Source organism: Cornus florida, unplaced genomic scaffold (assembly GCF_030987335.1).
Source record: "Cornus florida cultivar Cherokee Brave unplaced genomic scaffold, ASM3098733v1 CherokeeBrave_3.0.0_Hap2_Chr08, whole genome shotgun sequence".
In the NCBI taxonomy this organism is placed as follows: Eukaryota; Viridiplantae; Streptophyta; class Magnoliopsida; order Cornales; family Cornaceae; genus Cornus; species Cornus florida.
Genome location: NW_026775578.1, coordinates 18,176,286 through 18,197,840, shown reverse-complemented (window position 1 = coordinate 18,197,840; position 21,555 = coordinate 18,176,286). Strand labels below are relative to the sequence as shown.

At 34.4% G+C, this 21,555-nt stretch overlaps 3 protein-coding genes across 4 annotated transcripts; 1 reads left to right on the top strand and 2 right to left on the bottom strand.

Annotated features, from left to right (window-relative positions):
• Positions 1-192: 192 nt before the first annotated feature.
• LOC132270359 (zinc finger protein WIP3) lies at positions 193-2,996 on the top strand. The gene is made up of 2 exons (XM_059771538.1): positions 193-853; positions 2,119-2,996. Exons 1-2 carry the CDS (start codon positions 209-211, stop codon positions 2,554-2,556), a joined length of 1,083 nt encoding a protein of 360 aa, XP_059627521.1. The 5' UTR covers positions 193-208; the 3' UTR covers positions 2,557-2,996.
• Positions 2,997-8,297: 5,301 nt separating this feature from the next.
• LOC132270356 (beta-1,6-galactosyltransferase GALT29A) lies at positions 8,298-10,335 on the bottom strand. Its single transcript, XM_059771535.1, has 2 exons — positions 10,080-10,335; positions 8,298-9,861 (listed from the first exon to the last, which is right to left on the bottom strand). The coding sequence occupies exon 2, from the start codon at positions 9,844-9,846 to the stop codon at positions 8,566-8,568; it is 1,281 nt and encodes a 426-aa protein (XP_059627518.1). The 5' UTR covers positions 9,847-9,861; positions 10,080-10,335; the 3' UTR covers positions 8,298-8,565.
• A 5,130-nt stretch (positions 10,336-15,465) lies between these two features.
• On the bottom strand, positions 15,466-20,320 carry LOC132270351 (uncharacterized). 2 transcript variants are annotated; one of them, XM_059771530.1, is made up of 6 exons: positions 20,016-20,320; positions 18,818-19,178; positions 18,377-18,483; positions 17,105-17,597; positions 16,077-16,195; positions 15,466-15,923 (listed from the first exon to the last, which is right to left on the bottom strand). In XM_059771530.1, exons 2-6 carry the CDS (start codon positions 19,112-19,114, stop codon positions 15,725-15,727), a joined length of 1,215 nt encoding a protein of 404 aa, XP_059627513.1. In that variant the 5' UTR covers positions 19,115-19,178; positions 20,016-20,320; the 3' UTR covers positions 15,466-15,724. The 2 variants fall into 2 exon arrangements, with proteins under 2 accessions (XP_059627513.1, XP_059627514.1); XM_059771531.1 differs by lacking the exon at positions 20,016-20,320 and having other exon boundaries at positions 18,818-19,190.
• Between the last annotated feature and the right edge of the window lie 1,235 nt (positions 20,321-21,555).

Below are 21,555 nucleotides of genomic sequence, written 5' to 3'. Positions count from 1 at the left end.
TTGAAAATTTTGCATGTCATTTTTCCTAACCCCACTACCCCTCTCTCTCTCTCTCTCTCTCTCTCTCTCTCTCTCTCCAAAGTAAAGGCCAAAGTGAGAAAAGAAAGAAAGAAAGCAAAAAAGTTTCCCGAAAGACAAACCAAACCACCTTTTATAAAATCAACCTTAAGTGCAAAGCTTTCCCACATAAAGTGTGAATATAAAGCTTATGAGAGAGTTAACACAAGGCACTTGTTCTCATAATAAGATGGGAATAAGGAGCTATCATGTAGAAGACACAAATTTGAGCTTTCAAGCTCCAAACTTCATTGAATGGCTCAAGCCATCATCTTCTTCATCTTCATCTTCATCTTCATCTTCTTCAATATCCAGTACTGTCACTCAACAAGTTCATCAGCTCACAAATCCCATGATGAGCTTCTTAAAACTTCCTCTCTTTTACCAACAGCAACACCATCATGATCATGATCAACAAGTTTGTGAAACCATCCAATGCCTGCCTCTTCTGAGCCGGTTTATCGATATGAAGCCGATGAAAGAGGAGGATATGGGGATGCAGGAGAGTACTATTAATGGGATCAAAGAAGAGAATAAGTTGGAGAAAGTGACAGTGGCCTTGCACATAGGATTGCCAAACACAGGAGATCATTCTGATGACGCCGAGGCGAAGAAGCCCTTCAGCCACAAGGAGGAAGAAGAAGAGCCCGTGATCAAGAGCAGTGCTTTTCATGGCTGCACTTTCAACACTGAGAGTAGGTTTTGGATCCCTACACCAGCACAGATCCTTGTCGGACCGATGCAGTTTGCTTGTTCCATATGCAACAAGACTTTCAATAGGTACAATAACATGCAGGTTAGTGAATATATACTGCAGAATATAGTTGGTACCTTTTTTATTTATTTTTCTGGTCATAATGAACAAACACTAATTAAACTTTTATGATGGCCAACAAAAACTTGTAATCTTAATGCAAAATCAAAATGAAAAATCTTTCTTATAATTATTTGGGTATAATTTTATTTATTTTTCCCTGAAAGGATTTTAATTATGAAGTTACTACTTCGGGTTAACACAGATATATATACCTCCTTGTCCCTATATTATTAATTTCTCTTTGCAAGATTTAGAACTGGCCCATTCTGGTATAGCAAAAGGTTAAAAGAATTGTTTAGAATTTGCATTAAAATGGCTTGGATATTAATTGTTAGATTCTGTCTTCATTCAAGAATTATAACTGGGAAAAAACTAGCATGGGACATGGGAGTGCTCAATCTCTTTCATATCTCAACCTTTGGATGGAGAGACTCAATTCCATAATCCTCAATTGAAAAGCTAAGATGGTGCTTTCACAGTGCCCTCATGATAGACTTACTCTTTCGGATTTCTTAGAGCTAAATTCTAGAAATCTACTGCCAAAATTTCATTTTCTTTGAACGAAGAACACTACAATTTTTTTTTTTTTTGACAATTGTACAATACATCTATGAAAAGCGACTTCAATCCACCAAATATTTTCTTTTCTGATAATAAATCTTGAATATTGTAATGCACGCCCAATCTAAACTTTCTTGGGAGGTTTTCAAAATCCTTTTCATTTTGCATAAAGGAGGGACAGTATATACAGTGAGAGATGCCATTCTATCTTCCAAGTTAGTCACTGGTATGTTGGATAAATACTAAATCTGTAACTAGTGGGCCAAACATCTATAGCCATCATTTAAATTTATACTCTTTGTTATTGTATCAATGTCTAGCTTTGCATACAAAATCTAAAAAAGGAAAGAAAAAAAAACTCATAGAAGAGCCGAATTGTTTATGATCACTTATATGAGGGTAACTTGACATGTTAAAGCAGCCAGAGTAATCTATATATATATATATATATATATATTTAATTCTTTTTCCTAATCATACATTCCACATTAATTTCACATAGCTTGACTCCTATTTTGATCTCTGAGTTCTTCCATTACTCCATATAATGTAATAATTGTTCATGAAGACCGCGTTGATTCTTGCAAAGTATTGAAGGTCTTAAAGATGAGTTCTATGTAACCTTTCAGATTTATCAGTAAATGAGAAAACCCTCCTTTTTATGGATATATATATACATGTAGATGCATATGTGGGGGCATGGATCTGAATATAGGAAAGGGCCAGAGTCCCTTAGAGGCACACAGCCAGCAGCAATGCTGAGGCTACCATGCTATTGCTGTGCACAAGGCTGCAAAAACAACATCAACCATCCGCGAGCGAAGCCATTGAAGGACTTCAGAACACTTCAAACTCACTACAAGAGGAAGCACGGCGCGAAGCCCTTCATGTGCAGGAAGTGTGGGAAGACATTTGCAGTCAAAGGGGATTGGAGAACCCATGAAAAGAACTGCGGGAAGCTGTGGTATTGCACTTGCGGTTCGGATTTCAAGCACAAGAGATCACTCAAGGACCACATAAGATCTTTTGGAAAGGGCCACTCCCCACACCCTTCTCTTGAAGGGTTTGAAGATGAGAAGGAGTGCATCACTGGCTCTGAAGATGACATTGCTCACAAGTGATCGATCATCATATAAGTGGCAGTTAACTATGGAAGATTTAATTTCAGCAGAAAATTAAGGTAAACTATATATATATATGAAGTGAATTAGAGGGCTTGTCCAAGCTTGTGCTCAGTAACAAAAAATTCTCGAAAAAATTGTTTCTGGAGAAGCATATAGGGATTGGTTTGCTACGGAGCACTTGCAAGGTGGAGGGCATATATGGTAATAACTTTAATTATATATATATAGTATTATTATTATAGACAGTGTCTGAAGTGGTTTGTTAAATAAGGTGATCACCTTGAAGTGATGAAGCAGATGAATTTTCTTCTCTCTGAGTAATATGAAGAAGGTATGAGATGTTGAAAGCTTTCTGTAATGGAGAAAATTTGTCAGCTTCATTGCTAACTGGTCATTGAACTCAATATTTATATATATTTGGATTTGTATTTTTCTTATACATTCAAGTCTGTCTCTCCTCTACACATGTTATGATTTTATATGATAATAAGGTCATGTTTAGTTCAGTTTTATGATAATATTTTTCTAGTATTAGGAAATTGAAAATAGAATTTTTTTATTACAGGTTTTCTTAAACTTGTATTATGAAAACTCAGTTAAAAGAATAGTACTTGTTTTCATATAATAGTCTTTTCTAATTCTCTAAAAATAATTTTCTATTTTCCCGAATTCTAAAAAACTAATTTTAGAAAAACTGAACCAAATATGTAAGAGCCTGCTGCGCTCTCAAGAACTTGGAAAACAAAAAAAGTTCCTTCAGAAAATTATAAAAGTTAGTTTTTTTTAAACCAGTATTTTTTTTAACTGAGTTTTCATTATTTCTGAGCATGTTTAGTGTTCAAGGGGTTCAAATTTTCATTTTCTTGCTTCTCAAATTTATAGATAAATTCACCCTCGGGATACAATTTTAGTGTCACAATCCGAATACAAGCTCAAAGATTCCAATCTAACTCGACATTTACAATTTCGACCAATTTTTTTAAAAAAAACTCAGGTTGGATGCAGGTTAAAAATATAAAGCCAAATTAAATTTGGACTCCATTTGGACAAATGTATTACTAGCTAGCTATGCTTGATTTGAAAATTGCTTTCTTTGAAATTTCAACTGGGTCAAGTTGCATCCCTAATTATTCCTTCAAAAAGTATTTAAATAATCTTTAACTTTTTCTTGTTGATGTATAATTTTCTCCTTTTTATTCTTTTAGAATTCTTTATTATAAGGTTTGTGTAATATTTAATATTATTTTCGAAAAAGTTTCTTCTATGACAAATGAATACTTCTACGAAATTAATTTTTTTCTTCTCAGTCACAGCAAAACTTTGGTTGAAAAATATTGAACCAAGTGATATGAATACTCCTATGAATCTATGATTTCACAGATTGGACTAAATAGTAAATAGTACAGTACTATTTATATATTTATTGCCATCTTTTTGACATCCCTTTTCAAAGGTAAGTTGGGGAAGTTATAAGAGAGAGTCCATCTTGGAGGCTTCATGATGATCACTATTACATTAACTAGAGTGATTATTGCCTTGTGATAAAGCTATATGTATATGTATATATATATGTATGTATATTCTATAGTCTTACATTGAAGACTTTGATTTTTATAACTAGTAGATTAATTCAACAACCCAAAAGCTAGTTTGTGCTCTATAGCTTGGTATGTACGTGTAAAACGAACTCCACATCAGGACAATTTTCTATGAAAACGAGTATTTATCTTGATTTTGGATGGTTAGGAGAATTAAAAAAAATTGGCTTCTTTTGAGGTAGGCTTGACCACACCTACAAAAGTTTTAGGAAATTATGTTTCAACTTTGAACATATGGGATCCCCCATCATGGTTTGTCTGGAAGATAGAGAGAGAGAATAGAGAGATTTAGAGAGAGAGAGATTTAGAGAGAGAGAACCATTTTCTTCAGCTGTATTAGGCCATCTAGGCCACTCTGGTAGTCCCCATGTTGATGATTGATTTGCCACTGTTACAAGTAAAGTCACGGCTTTAGCTAAACCTGTTTTTGTATTTCAATATGTTCATCATCACTGATTTTTATTTTTTATTTTTTATTATTTTTATTTTTTGGGTAATTAATTGGCTATCCGGGCTTTACCTTGAGTAATCCTTGAAAAATCAAAGCGTTCCTCTTACACAGGAAGCTCGGGCTCTCAAAAAATTATTTGGACTCAAACGAGATCAAACCATAAACTTGATATTTTATGAGGCATTAAATTCAAGTGATTTACCATTTGAACCAAACCTAAAATTAGGTTCATCATGTTCAAGTTAAGAATTTATAATTTAGTTTTAGGATTCATATAACATAATTTATATCCGTTCCATATATATATATATAACAAGACCCAATCCATTTTATAATAATTTATGTCCAAATCTTAGTCGGATCCATTATAGATTGGTAAGAAAGATCCATACCTGATCGGCTGACCTATTTAGATAAATTTCGGATTTAAAGTTGAGATACATGTTCACGGAGTTGGGGTCTTAAACTCTCAACTTACATGAGTCCAATAAGGCTGCTCTTAAGCTAGCAGACCTTGGTCTTAAAGGAATATGTGATTGGATGTTACACGTGTATATCACCACTTAGTCCTCAGCCCCTCACATCTTGTATGACAATTCTCCCCACGGTCTCTAATCTTATAATTCTGAGACAGGGTACGTACAAACTATTTTATATGAGATAGGTCAATGATATTTCTATATACCATAGCTTAATGACGCGATCTTTCATCTACGACACAATTTAATGTATATGACATAAAATTCAAATTCCCGAGTCACACCTACTTCATTATATGAGATAGGTCAACGATAATTCTATATACCATAGCTCTATAACGCGATCTTTATCTTTTATCTACGACACAATTTAATGTATATGACATAAAATTCAAATTCCCGAGTCACACCTACTTCATTACAACTTCCTAATAAATTCTTGATGTAACTAGAGTTAACGTGGTTTCACCCTTAATTACAATTATGTCAAATTGAGGAAATTGTCATGGCGCTTCCGTCTTTAAATTATGATTGTGATGTGTGTCAACTTGTTACAAATTGTTATACTCCATATAAGTTCAATTTGAAAGATATTTTCAGATGTAAATGTTTTAGTTGGGATTTCAAATTTTAAGGAATTATTTGCGTAAACATTCTCTTGAACTAATAAGAGTGATCCGAATTATAATTAAGTGTGACCCTATTAAAATCGGGTCCTTGAAACAGGATCAGACCCATAAGCTTTAACTCCATTGCGAATTATTGATTTTCTCGTAATAGCATAATGGATTTGATATATATATATATATATATATATATATATATATATATATATATATAAAGTAGAGCATAATGGATTTGATATATATATAGTATGATCCTAAATTATATTCTCTGCCAATCAAAATGGAACAAGTGTATATAGACAAACATACAAACACACATTATTTTGGTTCGGATTTATACTTTTGGACCCCAAATCAGAAACTTTTAGAACCAAAACCAAAATGTTCCATCACAACAACTTCCAAATCTGGGCTTTAGTTTGTAATACTAAGTACTGTTCTCTGTTTTTATCGAGAAAGTAAGGGAGGCAGCTTTTATCATTAAAGCCCAAGGCCCGCGTTAATTGCTTTGTTTGTGCAGTATCTCCAAGGATGAAAGATGTTATATCTTCTTGATCACAAAGAGTTTACTCACCTTTCAAAGGGCAAAATGGGTAGCGTGAGTTTCTTGCTGAGATATAAAAATAAATAAAAGGATAATGATTTTGAAGACTAATATAATCGTGACAGGAATAGCCCATATTCACATAAATTTAATGAGATTTATCTGACCTGTCACACTCTCTATCTTTACTCAAAATAAAATAAAGAAAAAATAGAAGGAAAAAAAAAAAAAATGTTATGCCTTGATGAATCAATACATTTCAGACCAATCTCTGAACTCAAAACATTGCAGACCAAAGTCTATTAATCAACAGAAATTTCAAAACATGTAGAAATATACCCACTATTAAACCATTCTATACAACTTTAATTCTAATAATTGGTGCCTGGAGAGTTATTGGAATGAATAATCAGGACTCTATATATGCAATAAATTTGTGGGGACTATATATCGAATAAATTTGTAGGCCAAGCGAAGGGTAGTTCTCTTCAGCTGCCTATTGCAATATAAAATCTGTAAGTTTTCATGTTATCACAGTTTATAGGTGCATCAAAAACTTGTCACATCTAAGAGACTAAGACCAATTGCCTATGACTTTAAAACTAGATTCACTATCTTTCAAAATTTTAAAACTCTATACAGAGTTTTTAATGTTAAGAGTTCACCAATCAATCCGGAGAAAATCAGTATAAAACCCACAAAACAAAAACATTGACACAAGCACACAATTAGAAGTTAGAACTGATAGAGTGCAAGTGTAATTAGATTATATTGGAATCTTCAAGTAGAGGTATAAATCAGAATCCCAGTGCATCCTGTATATATACACACATACAAGTAAATAAGAACACATTAATCTAAACGTTAGACAAATACAAGTAAATAAGAACACATTAATTTAAAGGTTATTTCAAAAAATGTTTGCCATTTTAATGAGACAACACTGGAAAATAACCTGTTTACTATGCTGTTTAAATAAAAGCTGAGAGCATAATCACAAGATCCTAAATCATTCAAAAACATGACTCACCAAATACTTTTGCATCAACTACTCTAGGCAAGACGAAAATGGGTGAAAAACAGGGAGATTAAGTACCTTCTTTTTGGGTGAAATGCAAAGTTTGAAAAGACAAATTCTTCCTTTAATTATTCACATCTACATCTGAGGTTCATTAATCAAAATAATCAAGCATTCCAGATGATACACTTCTTCATAATGGTATGAAGTTCAAAAAAGAAAATTGGAAACAGCACAAGGAACACTAGAAGCAAAGCTTTTTAGTTATTGATAAACAATCCCTAAATTCCTGTTGAGCAAAGTCCCTAAATTCTTTCAGTTGAATGTCCAATTATGGTATATTGCATTCCCCCCACACATAAATGGAAATTAAATATGATATGTTTGGTGTAGTACCATGTGCCAATATATATATATATATATATTGGCACATGGTACTACAATATATATAAATTGCATGCTTCCAATCATATACAAGTTTTGTTAAGAGGACGAGCATCCATTCAGCTTTGAAGGCTTCTTGAGCTCCCAAAGATCTCTCACAAATTCTAATTAATAAACTATCTGGCCATAGATTATGGATATCAGTGCAACATTATGCAAAGTTTGAATAAGAACCACCCTGTCAATATAGCTTCCATTCCCCCCTTGACCCCATAACTTGTCTACAATTTTTTTTTTTTTTTTTCATGGCAAGAATGTTAGAGGTTAGTGATTAGAGGGGAGGGGGAAGGTGCAAGGCTCGAACACGAGCCCCCCGGCACTAAAATAGTTTCCACTAAAGTGATAAGGAACAATTTTTTGATATCTTGCTAATCAGTCATTCATTATGGTCTGGAAGTAATAAAGTTATCCACTACAAGCCAATCCAAATTTAACCTTTTCAAGTAATCAACCATACTTAATTTGGAAGCAATATGTTCTCCACTACAAGAAACTTGAATTTAATGCCACATCCAGATTTAGAAACAACTACAATAGCATGCAAAAGTAGGGTAAAAAATTAGCATTAGAGTTACTAGTGACACAAATCAAGAAGTTTATCCTTTAAATATGTTCCAGTGCTAATATAGACAGTTGCAACAAAAGCATTCAATAATGCACTTTTCGGATCCAATCTTACATTTAATACACCCCAAACTATCTTTTTTTAGTACAGGGTTTGATAATGAAACAGGATTCTTCTACAATTTCTGAGAGACCACAGTTGCAACATGAATAGACAAATTTGAACTGGACAAAACAATTCACCAAGCACATATAAGCAAAAAGGTTTAGATGTGTGAAATGTCATTGATATATTACCACAGGAGGAAACTTGAACTTGTTGGAGACGAATGGTATTGCCTGAGGTCTCTCAACCAGATCACGATAAAACTCATACTCTGCTTCGTAATCATGTAAATGAAGCTCAGCCTTCTGATTTGTATGATAATGATGCTTAGCAGAAGTTGATTTCCCAAACCCAAAAATACTTACTTTATCACAAATTCCTACAGAAAGCATAACAGCTTGCATACCCGAAGAGTAATGGAACATAGAACCATCATGAGAAGAGCCCCATTCCTCTAGAGGCTTCTCCATTTCCTCCGTGAATCTCTTCAAAGAGTAATACTTCACAACCCGAGAGCACAACACATCAAACCGGGGATCTGTAACGAGCAAAGGAGCCTTGTGAGAAGAATTACATAATGTGTAGTCCAAGAAATGCCCTGGTTGGCAAATGTACATAACCATTGGAATGGTTGATCCATACGGATGGCAAAAGCAGCCTTGCCTTCGCGCACATAAATGCAATATATTGCTGTTCACAAATGAAATGCTCGTTTTAGACCCAACTTTGGGCTCAAAACCAGTTGTCCTCGCATTGTTCAATCGAATCACAGCCTCATGGCTATTAATCAACTCTCCATGCTCGCTCTTCAACAAAATCCCACTATTCCCCACAACTGCACAATTCGAATACCGTCTCCTTGAACCCACTAACCCATTGTGCTGATCAATTGGAACCTTCACCAGATTGACCAACTCCGACATAATATCAGGGTGGAACCCTTTGTTGCGCCACCAATCGTGTAAATGCTTCCTAAAATCCAACCAAATTCTATAAAATTGTGGGGATCTAAGCTGCACAGGTAAGCCCCTTGTTGGCTTCACCCGAACATCATACCGATTGTACTTCCCCGACGACGACAAAAAAGACCGGTGCCGGCCTTGATTTCCGAAACTCCCTTCCATCAAATGATCAATTTCTTGCTTCAAACGCGCCTCTCCAAGATCAATCTCTGCTAATTTAAGCAGCGTTTTGTTGAACACTGGCACCACCGGTGTTCCAACCAATACTACATCATTTTCGAACTGAATCGCACGAAAACCACCACGGAGAGCGATTCGGCAGCTCAGCGTGGTGGCGAGCACAATGAGCAGCAATATAGTCAACAGCAGGCGCAAAGGCCGCTTCATAGTTAACAGATCAAAGCTCGTCGCTAAATTTTGGTACAAATTGTTGGTGTAGATCTTGAAGACATTATCCGAATCTGATCCTTCTTCATCTTTATCATTTGCTCTCATTCGACCATTAACAATCTAAATTACAACTACAGAAACATAAATACCCGAAGATTGACAAATTTGTGAACCCTAGCTCAAACTACTGGTGTATTATTGATACCAGAAAGAGACACATTAACTAGAGATCGATGTATACTGCTCAAACTTCAACTACAGAATATAATGCAGATATATATACATATATTGTATATATGTGTGATAGAGATATTAGATAGAGATGAAGATAGACTTACAGCAGAGGAACGGAGGCCGTTGAAAGAGAGTCGAAAGCTAGAGAGAAAGGTAGAGAGAGAGAGAGAGAGCAGTGTATTTCTTGAATCGGCGGAGAAACCTACAACATGATGGGGCGAAGAGCTCAGTGTGCTGCTGTGGAGGAGACCTGCGTTGATATGTTAGAGTGGACCGAGTAGGAACTCGGAATCTACTTACACATATATATATATATATAACTATATCTATATGTGTGTGTCTGTGTGTATAATGTGTATATATCTGCCTATATATGTGTGTATATATATCATTATATCTGCTGTTCTCTAGTCCACATAGCTAGCTAACTATTTTATGGTCTGAGATTTGTTGGGGAATTTAAAACGAGGAAATTTAAGATGGGTTATTGAATTTGAAGGGTAGTTACTCTACTGTTGTAATAACTGTTGTGATATCAGATATGATAATATGCTTCTCATTAAATTATTAATCGTATATATTCAGAAATATAAATTAGAAAAAGAATGGAATTTTTTTATTATTGAAAATGGAATTGAATTACTAACTATATTTCCGATGCATTATTATTGACCCGGAAACATTAACTTGATAATTTCTTCTTTCTTTTTTTACTTTGATATATATATATATATATATATATAATCTTTTATGTTTATAATAACTGGCTAGAGAGAAAAATGTGGGAAGGTAGATCATTCTTGTTGCATGACCAAAATTCAGTTGAATTTGTTAGTCACACATTTACTTGGGAAAGTCGTTCCAGCACTAGTCGTAATTGAGACGACTTTCTTTTGTTGGATCACACATTAACACAACATTCTAATGAACAATTTTGTTACGTGCATGATACATCATTTCAATCTCATCTAGTAATTATTAATTTCATAATACCATATTGAGGGTCTGCTTAGTATGCATTTTATTGTTGGTGTTTATGCATTTTATTGTTGGTGTTTTTATTTTTGTTGGATACGGTAGTAATGGAAAAAACACATTAAAATTGCTTTGTTTTACGCAATGTTGAAACATTTAGTGAATAGTGAAATTGAAACATGAGGGAATGTTTGGGAAGTGTTATGATATTATTTTCTTGATATTAGTATTCAAATTTGGACCCATATCATGTTTGAAACGGCTGATATTGGTTTAGAATAATTTATAACATATGAAATTTTTTTTTTTTTACTAAAACTCATATCACCAAATTGGATATTTGATGTTTTGATACTGTAGTAGAGGAATTAAAACAAAATTTTGAATTTCTCAAAATAAATTTTCATTTCCAAATGGTTCGGATTTCTATCTAAAACACTCTTACAACAAAACGATTGTTTTGGTATTGACGAACGCCTAAAATACATTGGATGCCAAATGAGCCCTAATTTGGTTTTTTTTATTTTTTTTTATTTTCTTTTATTCACACTTTAACATTTGGTACTATAACGATGAACAGTATTTTTTTTTTAAACAAAAAAAAAACTTTTAAATGGCGTTTTTAAACTAACCATTATATTTTTCAAACTTGCAACACTTTTAAACCAAATATATTTTAATTTTTCTCTTTCAAAAATTTTACAACAAATAATGTTACCAAACATTTTTTTAATTACTATTTAAAACACTTTATAACAAAACACTTATTATTACGCATGCATCCTAAGATCTCAATTTTGAATTCCCGAGCCTAATTTAAGTAACATTCGTAATTTACAAGAGATTGTGTAGTTAATCACAAGAGATTGCGTAGTTAATCACAAAAAGTTGTCACCCTAAATACATTTTTCTTAAAAAGATTGATACTTCCAAAGAAGATGATGATTAGAGGGGTAGTAGGGTAATAAGTTAAGTATGTACGACACTGAATTGTTTTCTCTCTAATGTATGGATGCCCTGGGCTTAGGGGGAGACAATGATACGAGAGAGATGTCTCTGTCATGACTTTGGGTTGTGTTGATCCAAACGAGGGCCTGTAAAATTGGTGTTTTTTATGTATTATTATATGGTTAGATTTCAGAATTTAAAAACTGAATGGTGGGGTAGAGACAATTAGACCTAGAATTCAACTACAAATAGTAAGTCAACTCGGAGTCTTAGAGCTACCATTTTATTTTTAACTGGTTGACATCTTACCAAGAATATAAGAAACAAATTGCTTTTTCTTTATTATATGTGGGTAAAAAACCTTTCTTCACGGGTTGATGTAGATCATTCGCCTTAGGTTAATTTATACAAACTTTCTTTATGGTTTGTTATAACTATAGAAATTTTCTTTCTATTTAAAAAATTATTGAAACTTTTCTTATTTTTAAAAATATCTTACATGAACTTCTCTGATGTAAGTTATTTGTGACGGACCGTTAAATATATTAACAGATCTGTTAAAATTACTGAAATACTTTCTCCTTGACATATGAAATTACTAAACTACCCTTATAAGTTATTAGGTAGGCAAAACATCAGTTTGTCAGTTAAACACACTGTCATTTATCGCCTCTCTCTATCTTCACTTTCTCTCTCTAGGCAACCATGGACTCAAAATCTAGCAAACCGGAGATGTTCTTCTTCCCATTTGTGGGTGGAGGTCACTTGATCCCAATGATAGACCTCGCCAGACTATTTGCCTCTCACGGTGTCAAAGCCACCATACTCACAATCCCAAACGATGCCGTCGTCTTCCACAAGGTCATCAACGGCAACAAAAGCTCTGGCCTCGACATCCACCTCCACACCCTCCAACCACCGCCCGACGAGCAGCTCACCACCATCTCCTCCGTCGACATGTTGACGCCACCCTTAACCGACACCTCTATCCTCCAAGAACCCCTCAAGCAGTTCATCCTCCACCGCAGCCCCGACTACCTCATCACGGGCACGTTCCACAGCTAGGTCCCCGACGTTGTTAACGCCATCGGCATCCCCAGAGTCATCTTCAACGGCAATTGTTGCTTTGCTCGCGTCTGCAAATATATTATTAAAAAAACACGAGCCTCATCTGAAGGTGGGTTTTGATTCAGAGCCTTTCGTTCTCGAGGGTCTTCCCGATTAGATCGAATTGACAAGATCTCATCTTTCGATCTTCGCCAGAAGAGGAACTGAATTTCTCGGGAAATCCATGAGAGCCGCGCAAAACAACTTTGCCCGAGTCATCAATAGCTTTTTTGAATGTCATAGGATATAAGGCATATCTAATCGGACCCGTCTAGCTTTGCAACAGAAACGCTTTTGATAAAGCTGAAAGAGAGCAAAATTCCGCCATTGATGAACAAAGCCGCTTGAAATGGCTCGATTCAATAACTCCCAATTCCTAATGGACCGTTGCTTCTCACAACGGTTATATATGTGTATTATATATATATATAAAAAAAAATAATATTAGGTATATGTATATATCTTTTAAATATGATATTAAATTATATAGACAAGTGTATTTTAGGAATTTTAGAAAAAATAGTTGATTGAGTCATCAATTTTCGTGGTTGATTGGCGTTGACCACCGAAGGGAGGTCAGTGTAGGATATTTTCAAAAGTACGAGAGGTCTGAATAATTTTTTAAATAGGAGAGGACGTCCCTGTAATTATGACAAATTATAGGAACGGTTTGTATAAATTACCCTTTGCTTTATGTTAATTACTGTATCATTGAAGAAAAATCTATGTATCTCTTATTGAATCGGTGGAGTCTAATTTCAAACCCACTGATTTTTTTTTTCATTAATTGAAAATCAATCTCAATCTATTTTAATTTTTAAATTTAATAGTCTTAATACCACCCATTTTAATAATTAAGGCAATTTACCAAAACAACAAAATTCATTACTTGTCTCTTTTCACCAAAATCTGTACCAACAGATTTAGGAATATAAAAAAAAAAAAGTCAGCTCTCTTTCCATTGTTAGGAATAAAAAATTGTACCAAACGAATTTAGGAATAAAAAATGACAATGCACTATTTCAAAAAATTGCTTAGGGTGCTCCTCGTGACAATGCACTATTTCAAAAAAAGTTTGACCCAATTATCTATAAAATTACATAATATATTACTCCATGCTATTGGAAAAAGATTCTTACGCCTATTTGTTAGACTTATTTCGTAAAATGAAACAATTGAGACCCATGATGGCCAAAAGTGGAGCCTAAAATAAGGTATTCGTGGTATTGGACCATGTAATAATTTTTTTTTATTTTCTGGATGAAACAATGGTTCCTAACAATGGTAAAAATGCATTAAAGAGTGTATTTCCAGCTTATATATTGGAGGCATCTAACTTTTATTATCTTCATAATTACTAATTCGGTATTTATTATATGGGTGAGAGTTGAGACACCTAAAATGAGTAAAATATAGTAAGTCGTTAGGACCTAAAACAAAGTTTAACAAAAAAAATTAGGACCTAAAACGAGTAATTAGACTAATAAATAAGTCATTAGCTGAAAACTAATTAACCTCTAAAAGCACGTACAGGTCACAGCCCTTACCAAGTCTGCTTGTAAAATAAGCACTTTCCTTTTATATCAATAAATGCAAAATGCACAATTCAAATATCCACACATTAAATTTGAGAGAGTCTGTATTACAGATCCTTTAAGCTAAAATATATTTGTCTAGCTGTAAACTTATATATATATATATATATATATATATATATATATATATATATATATATATATCTTTGACAGTGTCATGTAGGTTGGCTATGAAATATTCCAATCTTTGCAACTTGCAAGTAGTATAATATATGTTTTTTCTTTAGGTTTGGATTCTGATGAACAGCCTCAATCCATGCCTCCTAAAAGTGTCATCTGCCGAATCAAAGATGTTTGTGCGTGCAAGAAAGCATTTTTTATTTATTTTTTTTGGTTAAAATAACCTTGATGATCTATACCTACAGGATTTAGAGTAATTGAACTTAGATGTATATGACTGTATATGGACATACAGTCATATGCATGCACATATATTCCATATATATATTTATAAAGGCAAAGTAAGAAAAATACCCTAATGTTTAAATTTTGGGCATATATCACTCTTAAGGTTTTTTTTTTTTTAGGTCTATAATAAGTTCGTTAAGTCTGAAAAAAAAAAAAAAAGATCAAATAAGGGCTATAGGTCACTATTTGGTTACAAATTTAGACATATGCATTGCACATGGCATTTTTAGAATAAATTTGCATCATCTCTCAGATTTCCTTATTTATCACTTTCTAAATTTTGTAATCATAGCCAACGTATGCATTTATGATTGAACCACATCAATAGGTCATTAGAGATTGGGCTAGCGAAGTATTGTTCTTTCAAATTAAATTAGAAATTCTTTGGCATAAACTATCTCAACTGCAATGTGTGTAACAACATGCATATATTTCTATATTTGGCATGGCAAAGAAATACTAAAATTGCAGTTTCTGGCATATAGCTGCAATTAATTTGTTATATTTTATGAAAACATAGCATCTATCATACAATTTTAAACTTGAGTACTGTAGATGGAATCATCAGTAAAGGTTAAGAAAGGTTTAGAACGTAAAATAAATAAATAAATAAAATTCATTACCTGATTTTTAAGCAGACATTTTTTCATCTGCTTCTAACTACTAACATGACTTCAGCTGAAAATTAATTTCGTGAAGATGGAATTGAGCAATTGCTAAGCAACACCAACAATATAAGCATTCCATGAATCTTGCTGCTCGAAACTCGAGACTTCTTCATATTTCACTTCTCGACCAAGATCCATTCCCTTTCTGCTTCTGATTTCTTCAGCGTCAGGCATCTGTCGGATCCAAAAATGGACAGATCGAAACCCAGCCTCTTCTAAGCAGTCTTTAATCTCAGGTAGTGACCATCTGGTCACATAAGCAACATCTTTTAATAATTTCAAACTTCATCCTAAACATGGAATTTCACTTCCGCTAGCTGTAACAAAGCTCAATAGCAATAGGCCATTATAGAGCCAGAGAGGTAAAATCACATCTTAATGAGAAGGCAACACTACTTACAGTCTCCAGCTGTATGAAAATGCATGGCGAAGTTTTTTTTGCTGCTTGCCAAGATGAAAATGGAGGCTAATTCTTGTTTTGCGTTGAATGACGTCAAATCCAGTTTGCTCCCAGACATACTGAAGAATTTGATAGTAAACTTAATTAAAATTCAAAATTTCAAACGAATTAGAATTTACAATTATGAACAAAAGGCTTTATGCATATGAAGGGACACAGAGAGAAAAAATTAGACTTCTCTGTTCTAAGAGGGAGGGCAATCTACAAGTAATTCCTTGCATGTTCCCACTTCCTAGCAATAGATAATGTAAGCAGGGTACTTAAAACAATCAGACTTAATACGAACGAACACTAGAACAAACACAGGTGGTGAAATTTCCTTCAGTTGATTTGGTTCATCTTATCATGCTACAAGGAGAGATCTAGATTTCAGGTGTTAATTAGTTAAAGAAGGTTTCGGCTTACATCACATTTGTGTACCATATCCCTTGTTTAATCAAAATCCCTTTTTGAGAATTTTGGACTACTCAGACAGTGAGATTAAGAGCACCACTGAGAATCAGACTAAAGGGGTACTGGAAGGTCAACAGCTGAAAAATGCATAATTGGAGGAGTGACTATGAGTCTCAGGATGACTAATGACAGAAAATAATTGAGTTTACAATTATAATAGATTTATGTTTCCATTAATATATTTTTCGAACGTCAAGATTCAGAAATGTAAGTCCTGTAGATGGTAATTGGGAACAAGTTACTAGATGGGCCATAAATTAAGGTGCTGACTAATGAAGAGAAGTATTCTCAACAAACTTGACATGTATTGCTTCATATTCTGATGAGTCAGCTGCTGTCCATTTCATTACAGCAACAAGTATAAATGTGTATCAATCATTTAAAAAAAAAAATTGGTACCCTTCCAATCCTGAGCATTGCTCTAAGACATTAACCAAAGTGTAAAACTGTATCACGAATATGCTTAGAGCTGACACTATGATATCTAAAAGGCTTGTGGATGAGGCAGAAGATACCGTGAAATTGGGAAATCTCCTCTGCAACCTTAGCTCACACTCTGATGATGTGCCTCCATATAAATCCATGACAAATATACCACCTTTCTTAGACAAGGCATTAAAAGCATGCTTGAAATATGAAACCAGCTCCCTACGACTATGGAGACAACAACAGCTGTAGTTAAAAGCGCATACAATATCTCTTGCGGGCAATGGAAAGTCCTTCATGAACTTATTATTCATACAAGCACTACGGCTTCCCTCTCTAGTAGAATCCAGTGGAACTGTCTCTGAATCTTCATCATCTTCCGGTGCAATTGGTCCCAAGAGATACTGGGTGTCATACTTCACTAATATGGCCTCAAGAGATTGCAAAACATTGCCATGAAACAGGGATATCCGAGAGTAGCCATCGGCCTTTACGTTGTTTTCCATGCACCAATTAAGCGCCTCAAGGTCCAAATCTAATCCCACTGCAGTCCGCCTGGCATCAGTACAAAGCCATTCTGTACTGTGAAACACATATAATAAGTAGAGTGTTAGAACTTCTGATGGACCCTACATTGCAGCTAGGCAGTTTAATGACTTTCAGCCACCACTTTTAAGCTATGTACATGGTGCAAGCACTAACTACTAAGAAATAGCCATAAGCCAGAATTGAAGTCGCCTGCCATAAACCAAACACCAATAACTGGACTCAAAATATAATAAGTTGATGAATAATGAAACTGTATTGCAACATCTGGAAATTTGAAATCTGTATTACAATCATGAAGCAAATAAAGTCCTTAAGCCTATATGTTTATTGAACCAGGCTCCCTAACCCACATAAGCTGCCAGTTCATGTTCAAAGAGCGATAAGATGAAAATCCACATACAAGTTACAACTATCAGAAGCTGAAGCTATTGCATCACAACATTCATGAAGAAGTTCATTTTCTGGTTGTTATAATTAAGTGGAAGGATGACCATATGATGGACTACATAGATTAATAAAGTATACACGCAAAATATGATGACCAGTACGTGTTTTATCAAACAGCTAAGTTTCAGTTTCGCATCAACACTAAGCATTGCAAAAACCAAGCCAAAACTAGCTTTAAATCAAGCCCCAAACTAGTAGAATATGTGACGGAAACTATATTCATGTTCAGATGTGTTCAATTTTTTCTTGTTCCAACAAAATTACATTCATTATTAATGGAAAACCATATATAAGGCACAAAGAAGATACATATTCAACAAGATAAAATTAGACCCCATAATAAAAAAGGGTGCCATAATCTTTACCTAAGAAGAGCAGTGCCACAGAAATCTTCCTGGAGATGAAGGGGCAACCTCCCTCCTACATACATAAGAAAGAACTTCTGCAGATAACTTATGTCTCCTTTTGGCGACTGCAATGAACAACAGATCAATTAATTCACCTTGAATATATATATATATATATATAGCATCAACAATTCCAAGGTTTCAACTGCCATCAGCTCTGCAATTTTCTTGGGAGTCTTTGTAGTAATTTTTTAGAGTGTTCTTTAATTTTTATCTGCCAATTCTTTGGGTTCTTCAGTTGTTGCACTTTTCTTTCAATTGGGTCGATCATACCATTGTGTATAATGCATACATACACACACATATATAGATAAACATATTGCAGAGGAAATTCATTTCCAAAGAACAGATACTGAATTTTTTTTTTGAGAAATTGAAAGATTGTAGTTAGTGGGTCACCTGTACAGACTGTTGATAGAGTGAGAACTTAGATGGGGCATCACCCTTTGATGGATTCGTGTCATTTTTATCCTCTTCTTTCTCTTTCTCGTCTTCGGCTGACTGTATTTCATCGTCAGAGAGAATGAGTTTGGAAGCAAACGAAGAGGGAGAGCTAAGTGGGTTTTGTTCATTATCATTGTCATTATTGAAGTAAAAATCATGAGGAGTGTCTTCTTCTTCTTCAGGGTTGTAAGAGGTCCCTCCGCCGAGTTTGTGTTGGCGATGGCTTTTCTGCTTCTTTCCATGCTTTCCCATCCCCAACCTTCCCTATCCTCCGCCGCCACCAACACTTCCCCGGAAATAGGGTCCTTAACGAGGGCTTTCGGAAAATAAAAATAAAAAAAAAAAAAAAGAAAAGTTAATTGAGAGGATTTAAATCTCCCTTAATGGGCTCCACCAGAGTTGTGCTTAATTAGGTTTTATGATTATAATAATTGAATTATGCTTCAAGACTATAATGAAATAAATTATCAAATTAATTTAATAAAATTGTAATATGTAAAAAATTTATGGGTTAATTACAATAACAACCCCTAAGGTTTGTCGTATTGACAAACATATATAAGTTAGTCCTTTTTTAGACAATGAAACCCCTTAAGTTTACAAACTTAAAAATGGCACTCCAAATATGATGAAAGTACATGTTTACCCTTTGACCACGTAAAATGACCAAAATAACCTCAGCCAATATACACAACCACCACTCACCAGTCACCACAACCACAACCTCCACAACCACCATCTTCTCCGTTGTTCCACCACCATCACACAAACCCAACAATTCAAAATTACACGCATGTATCTATATATATATATATATATACAAAACATAGGGCAGAGGCAACCATTGAACTCGACCGTATCACCGCCACCACCAATACTGTCGACCCCTCATTTATCTCTTTACCCACTACTGCAATCTCTGCCACCACAACCAAAACCCATCAATTGAACCCATGAAATTGTAATTTGTAACAACTTTTGTGTTTAAATCAACCTTAAATCAATTAAACCCATGAAATTGAACCAATTGAACCCACATTTGAATCAATGAAATCAATTAATTTGTAACAACTTTTGTGTTTAAATCAACCTTGAATCAATTAAATCAATTGAACCCATGGAATTGTAAATTGTAATTTCTCTCTCTACCCACCACTGCAATCTCTGCCATCTCGTCCTCGCCGGATCCATCACAGCCGCAGCATCACAACCGCTGTTCTCAGTTGTCGTTTCATCCCGCCAAGTCTCCCTTTTGCTAAAAATAGATGATGGTGCGAGTTCGGGCAAAGGCCGTTGTCGGAGAGTATGCCGGAGTTTTTGTTGGCCAAAGGCCGTTGCTGGGCAAATCAAAATCCAAGCCGGCAATGAGGAATCAGTTGCGATTCCAGAGAAGTGTGTATGCCCTATCAACATAAATAAATATGAGATTATGATGGTGTTCTCTCTTTCTTTCTCTAGATATATATATATATATATATATATATATATATATATATATATATATAGATATAGTCTTCAATCTTGGAGATGAGAGCGACAAAGGAGAGGCATTTTGTAGTGGAGAGAGAAAGCAATCGACGATGATGGATGGAAGGATCTGGGCAGTGCCGTTTGACCGATTCGGGTTGTGTCGTTTTAGTTGGTCTGTTTGATATAAAGCCTCTTGTTCGATCTTACTCTTTTATATACAAAGATCACACAGTGCTATCTTTCTTTAACTTATTTATAAAGAGATGAGAATAAGGAGAGGGACTTGTTATCTGAGAGTGGACACGTGTTTGGACAAGAGATAAGTCATCAAGAGGAGAGTTTTAACTGGAGATTAACAACTGAGGAATTGCCGGAAACGTTTGAAAACCACGGGAGACTGTGATTTGTTCGATTCGTTGTCGGATGATCTCATTCTTTCTATTCTCTGCAAACTTAGCTCTACCGCTGCTTGGAATCGGCAATGAGGAATCAGAATCCGAGCCTGCAACGAGGAATCAGTCGCGATTCCGGACGATTTTCTGGATCACGATTCATAATTCCTGTAACGGCTCGATGGCATCATTGTCAGTCCTCAACGCAGAGCTCGGAACTGCAGCGGCGGCGGTGCAGAGATCAGAATTGCAGCGTGGGCGGCGAGGCACCGGTCATCGAGTTTGGGTTTTTTAGAGTAGAGGGTAGAGAGAGAAACCTAGGGTAATTCTGTCATATATATATTTTTGATATTTAGATTAATAATTGATATTTTATTGAAGGGCAATCTCGTCTTTTCACAACTTTTAAGGGCTTGTTTGGATAAATTTTTGACAGAGGGTGTGAATGTTCAAAAAATGGCTAACTTATATATGTCTGTCAATACCCCAAACCTCAGGTGGTGTCGTTGTAATTAACCCAAAATTTATTTGTCATTGTAAAGGATTTTTTTTTTTTTTTTTTTTTTTTTTTTTTTTTTTTCAGCCTTAATAAAAGAAACATGATTTTACCTTCTTAAATAAAAATAAAAAGTAAAAATGATGTTTATCAACACTTTCTGCTACCACAAATTTGATAACATAAAACAATAATAATGTTTAGTAATGCATATTTGTTACGAAATGTACATAATATTCTTTAAATTTTTTATTTTAGTTTTTAGTTTTTTCATTTATATATATATATATATATATATATATATATATATATATATATATATTTCATGGTAAGAA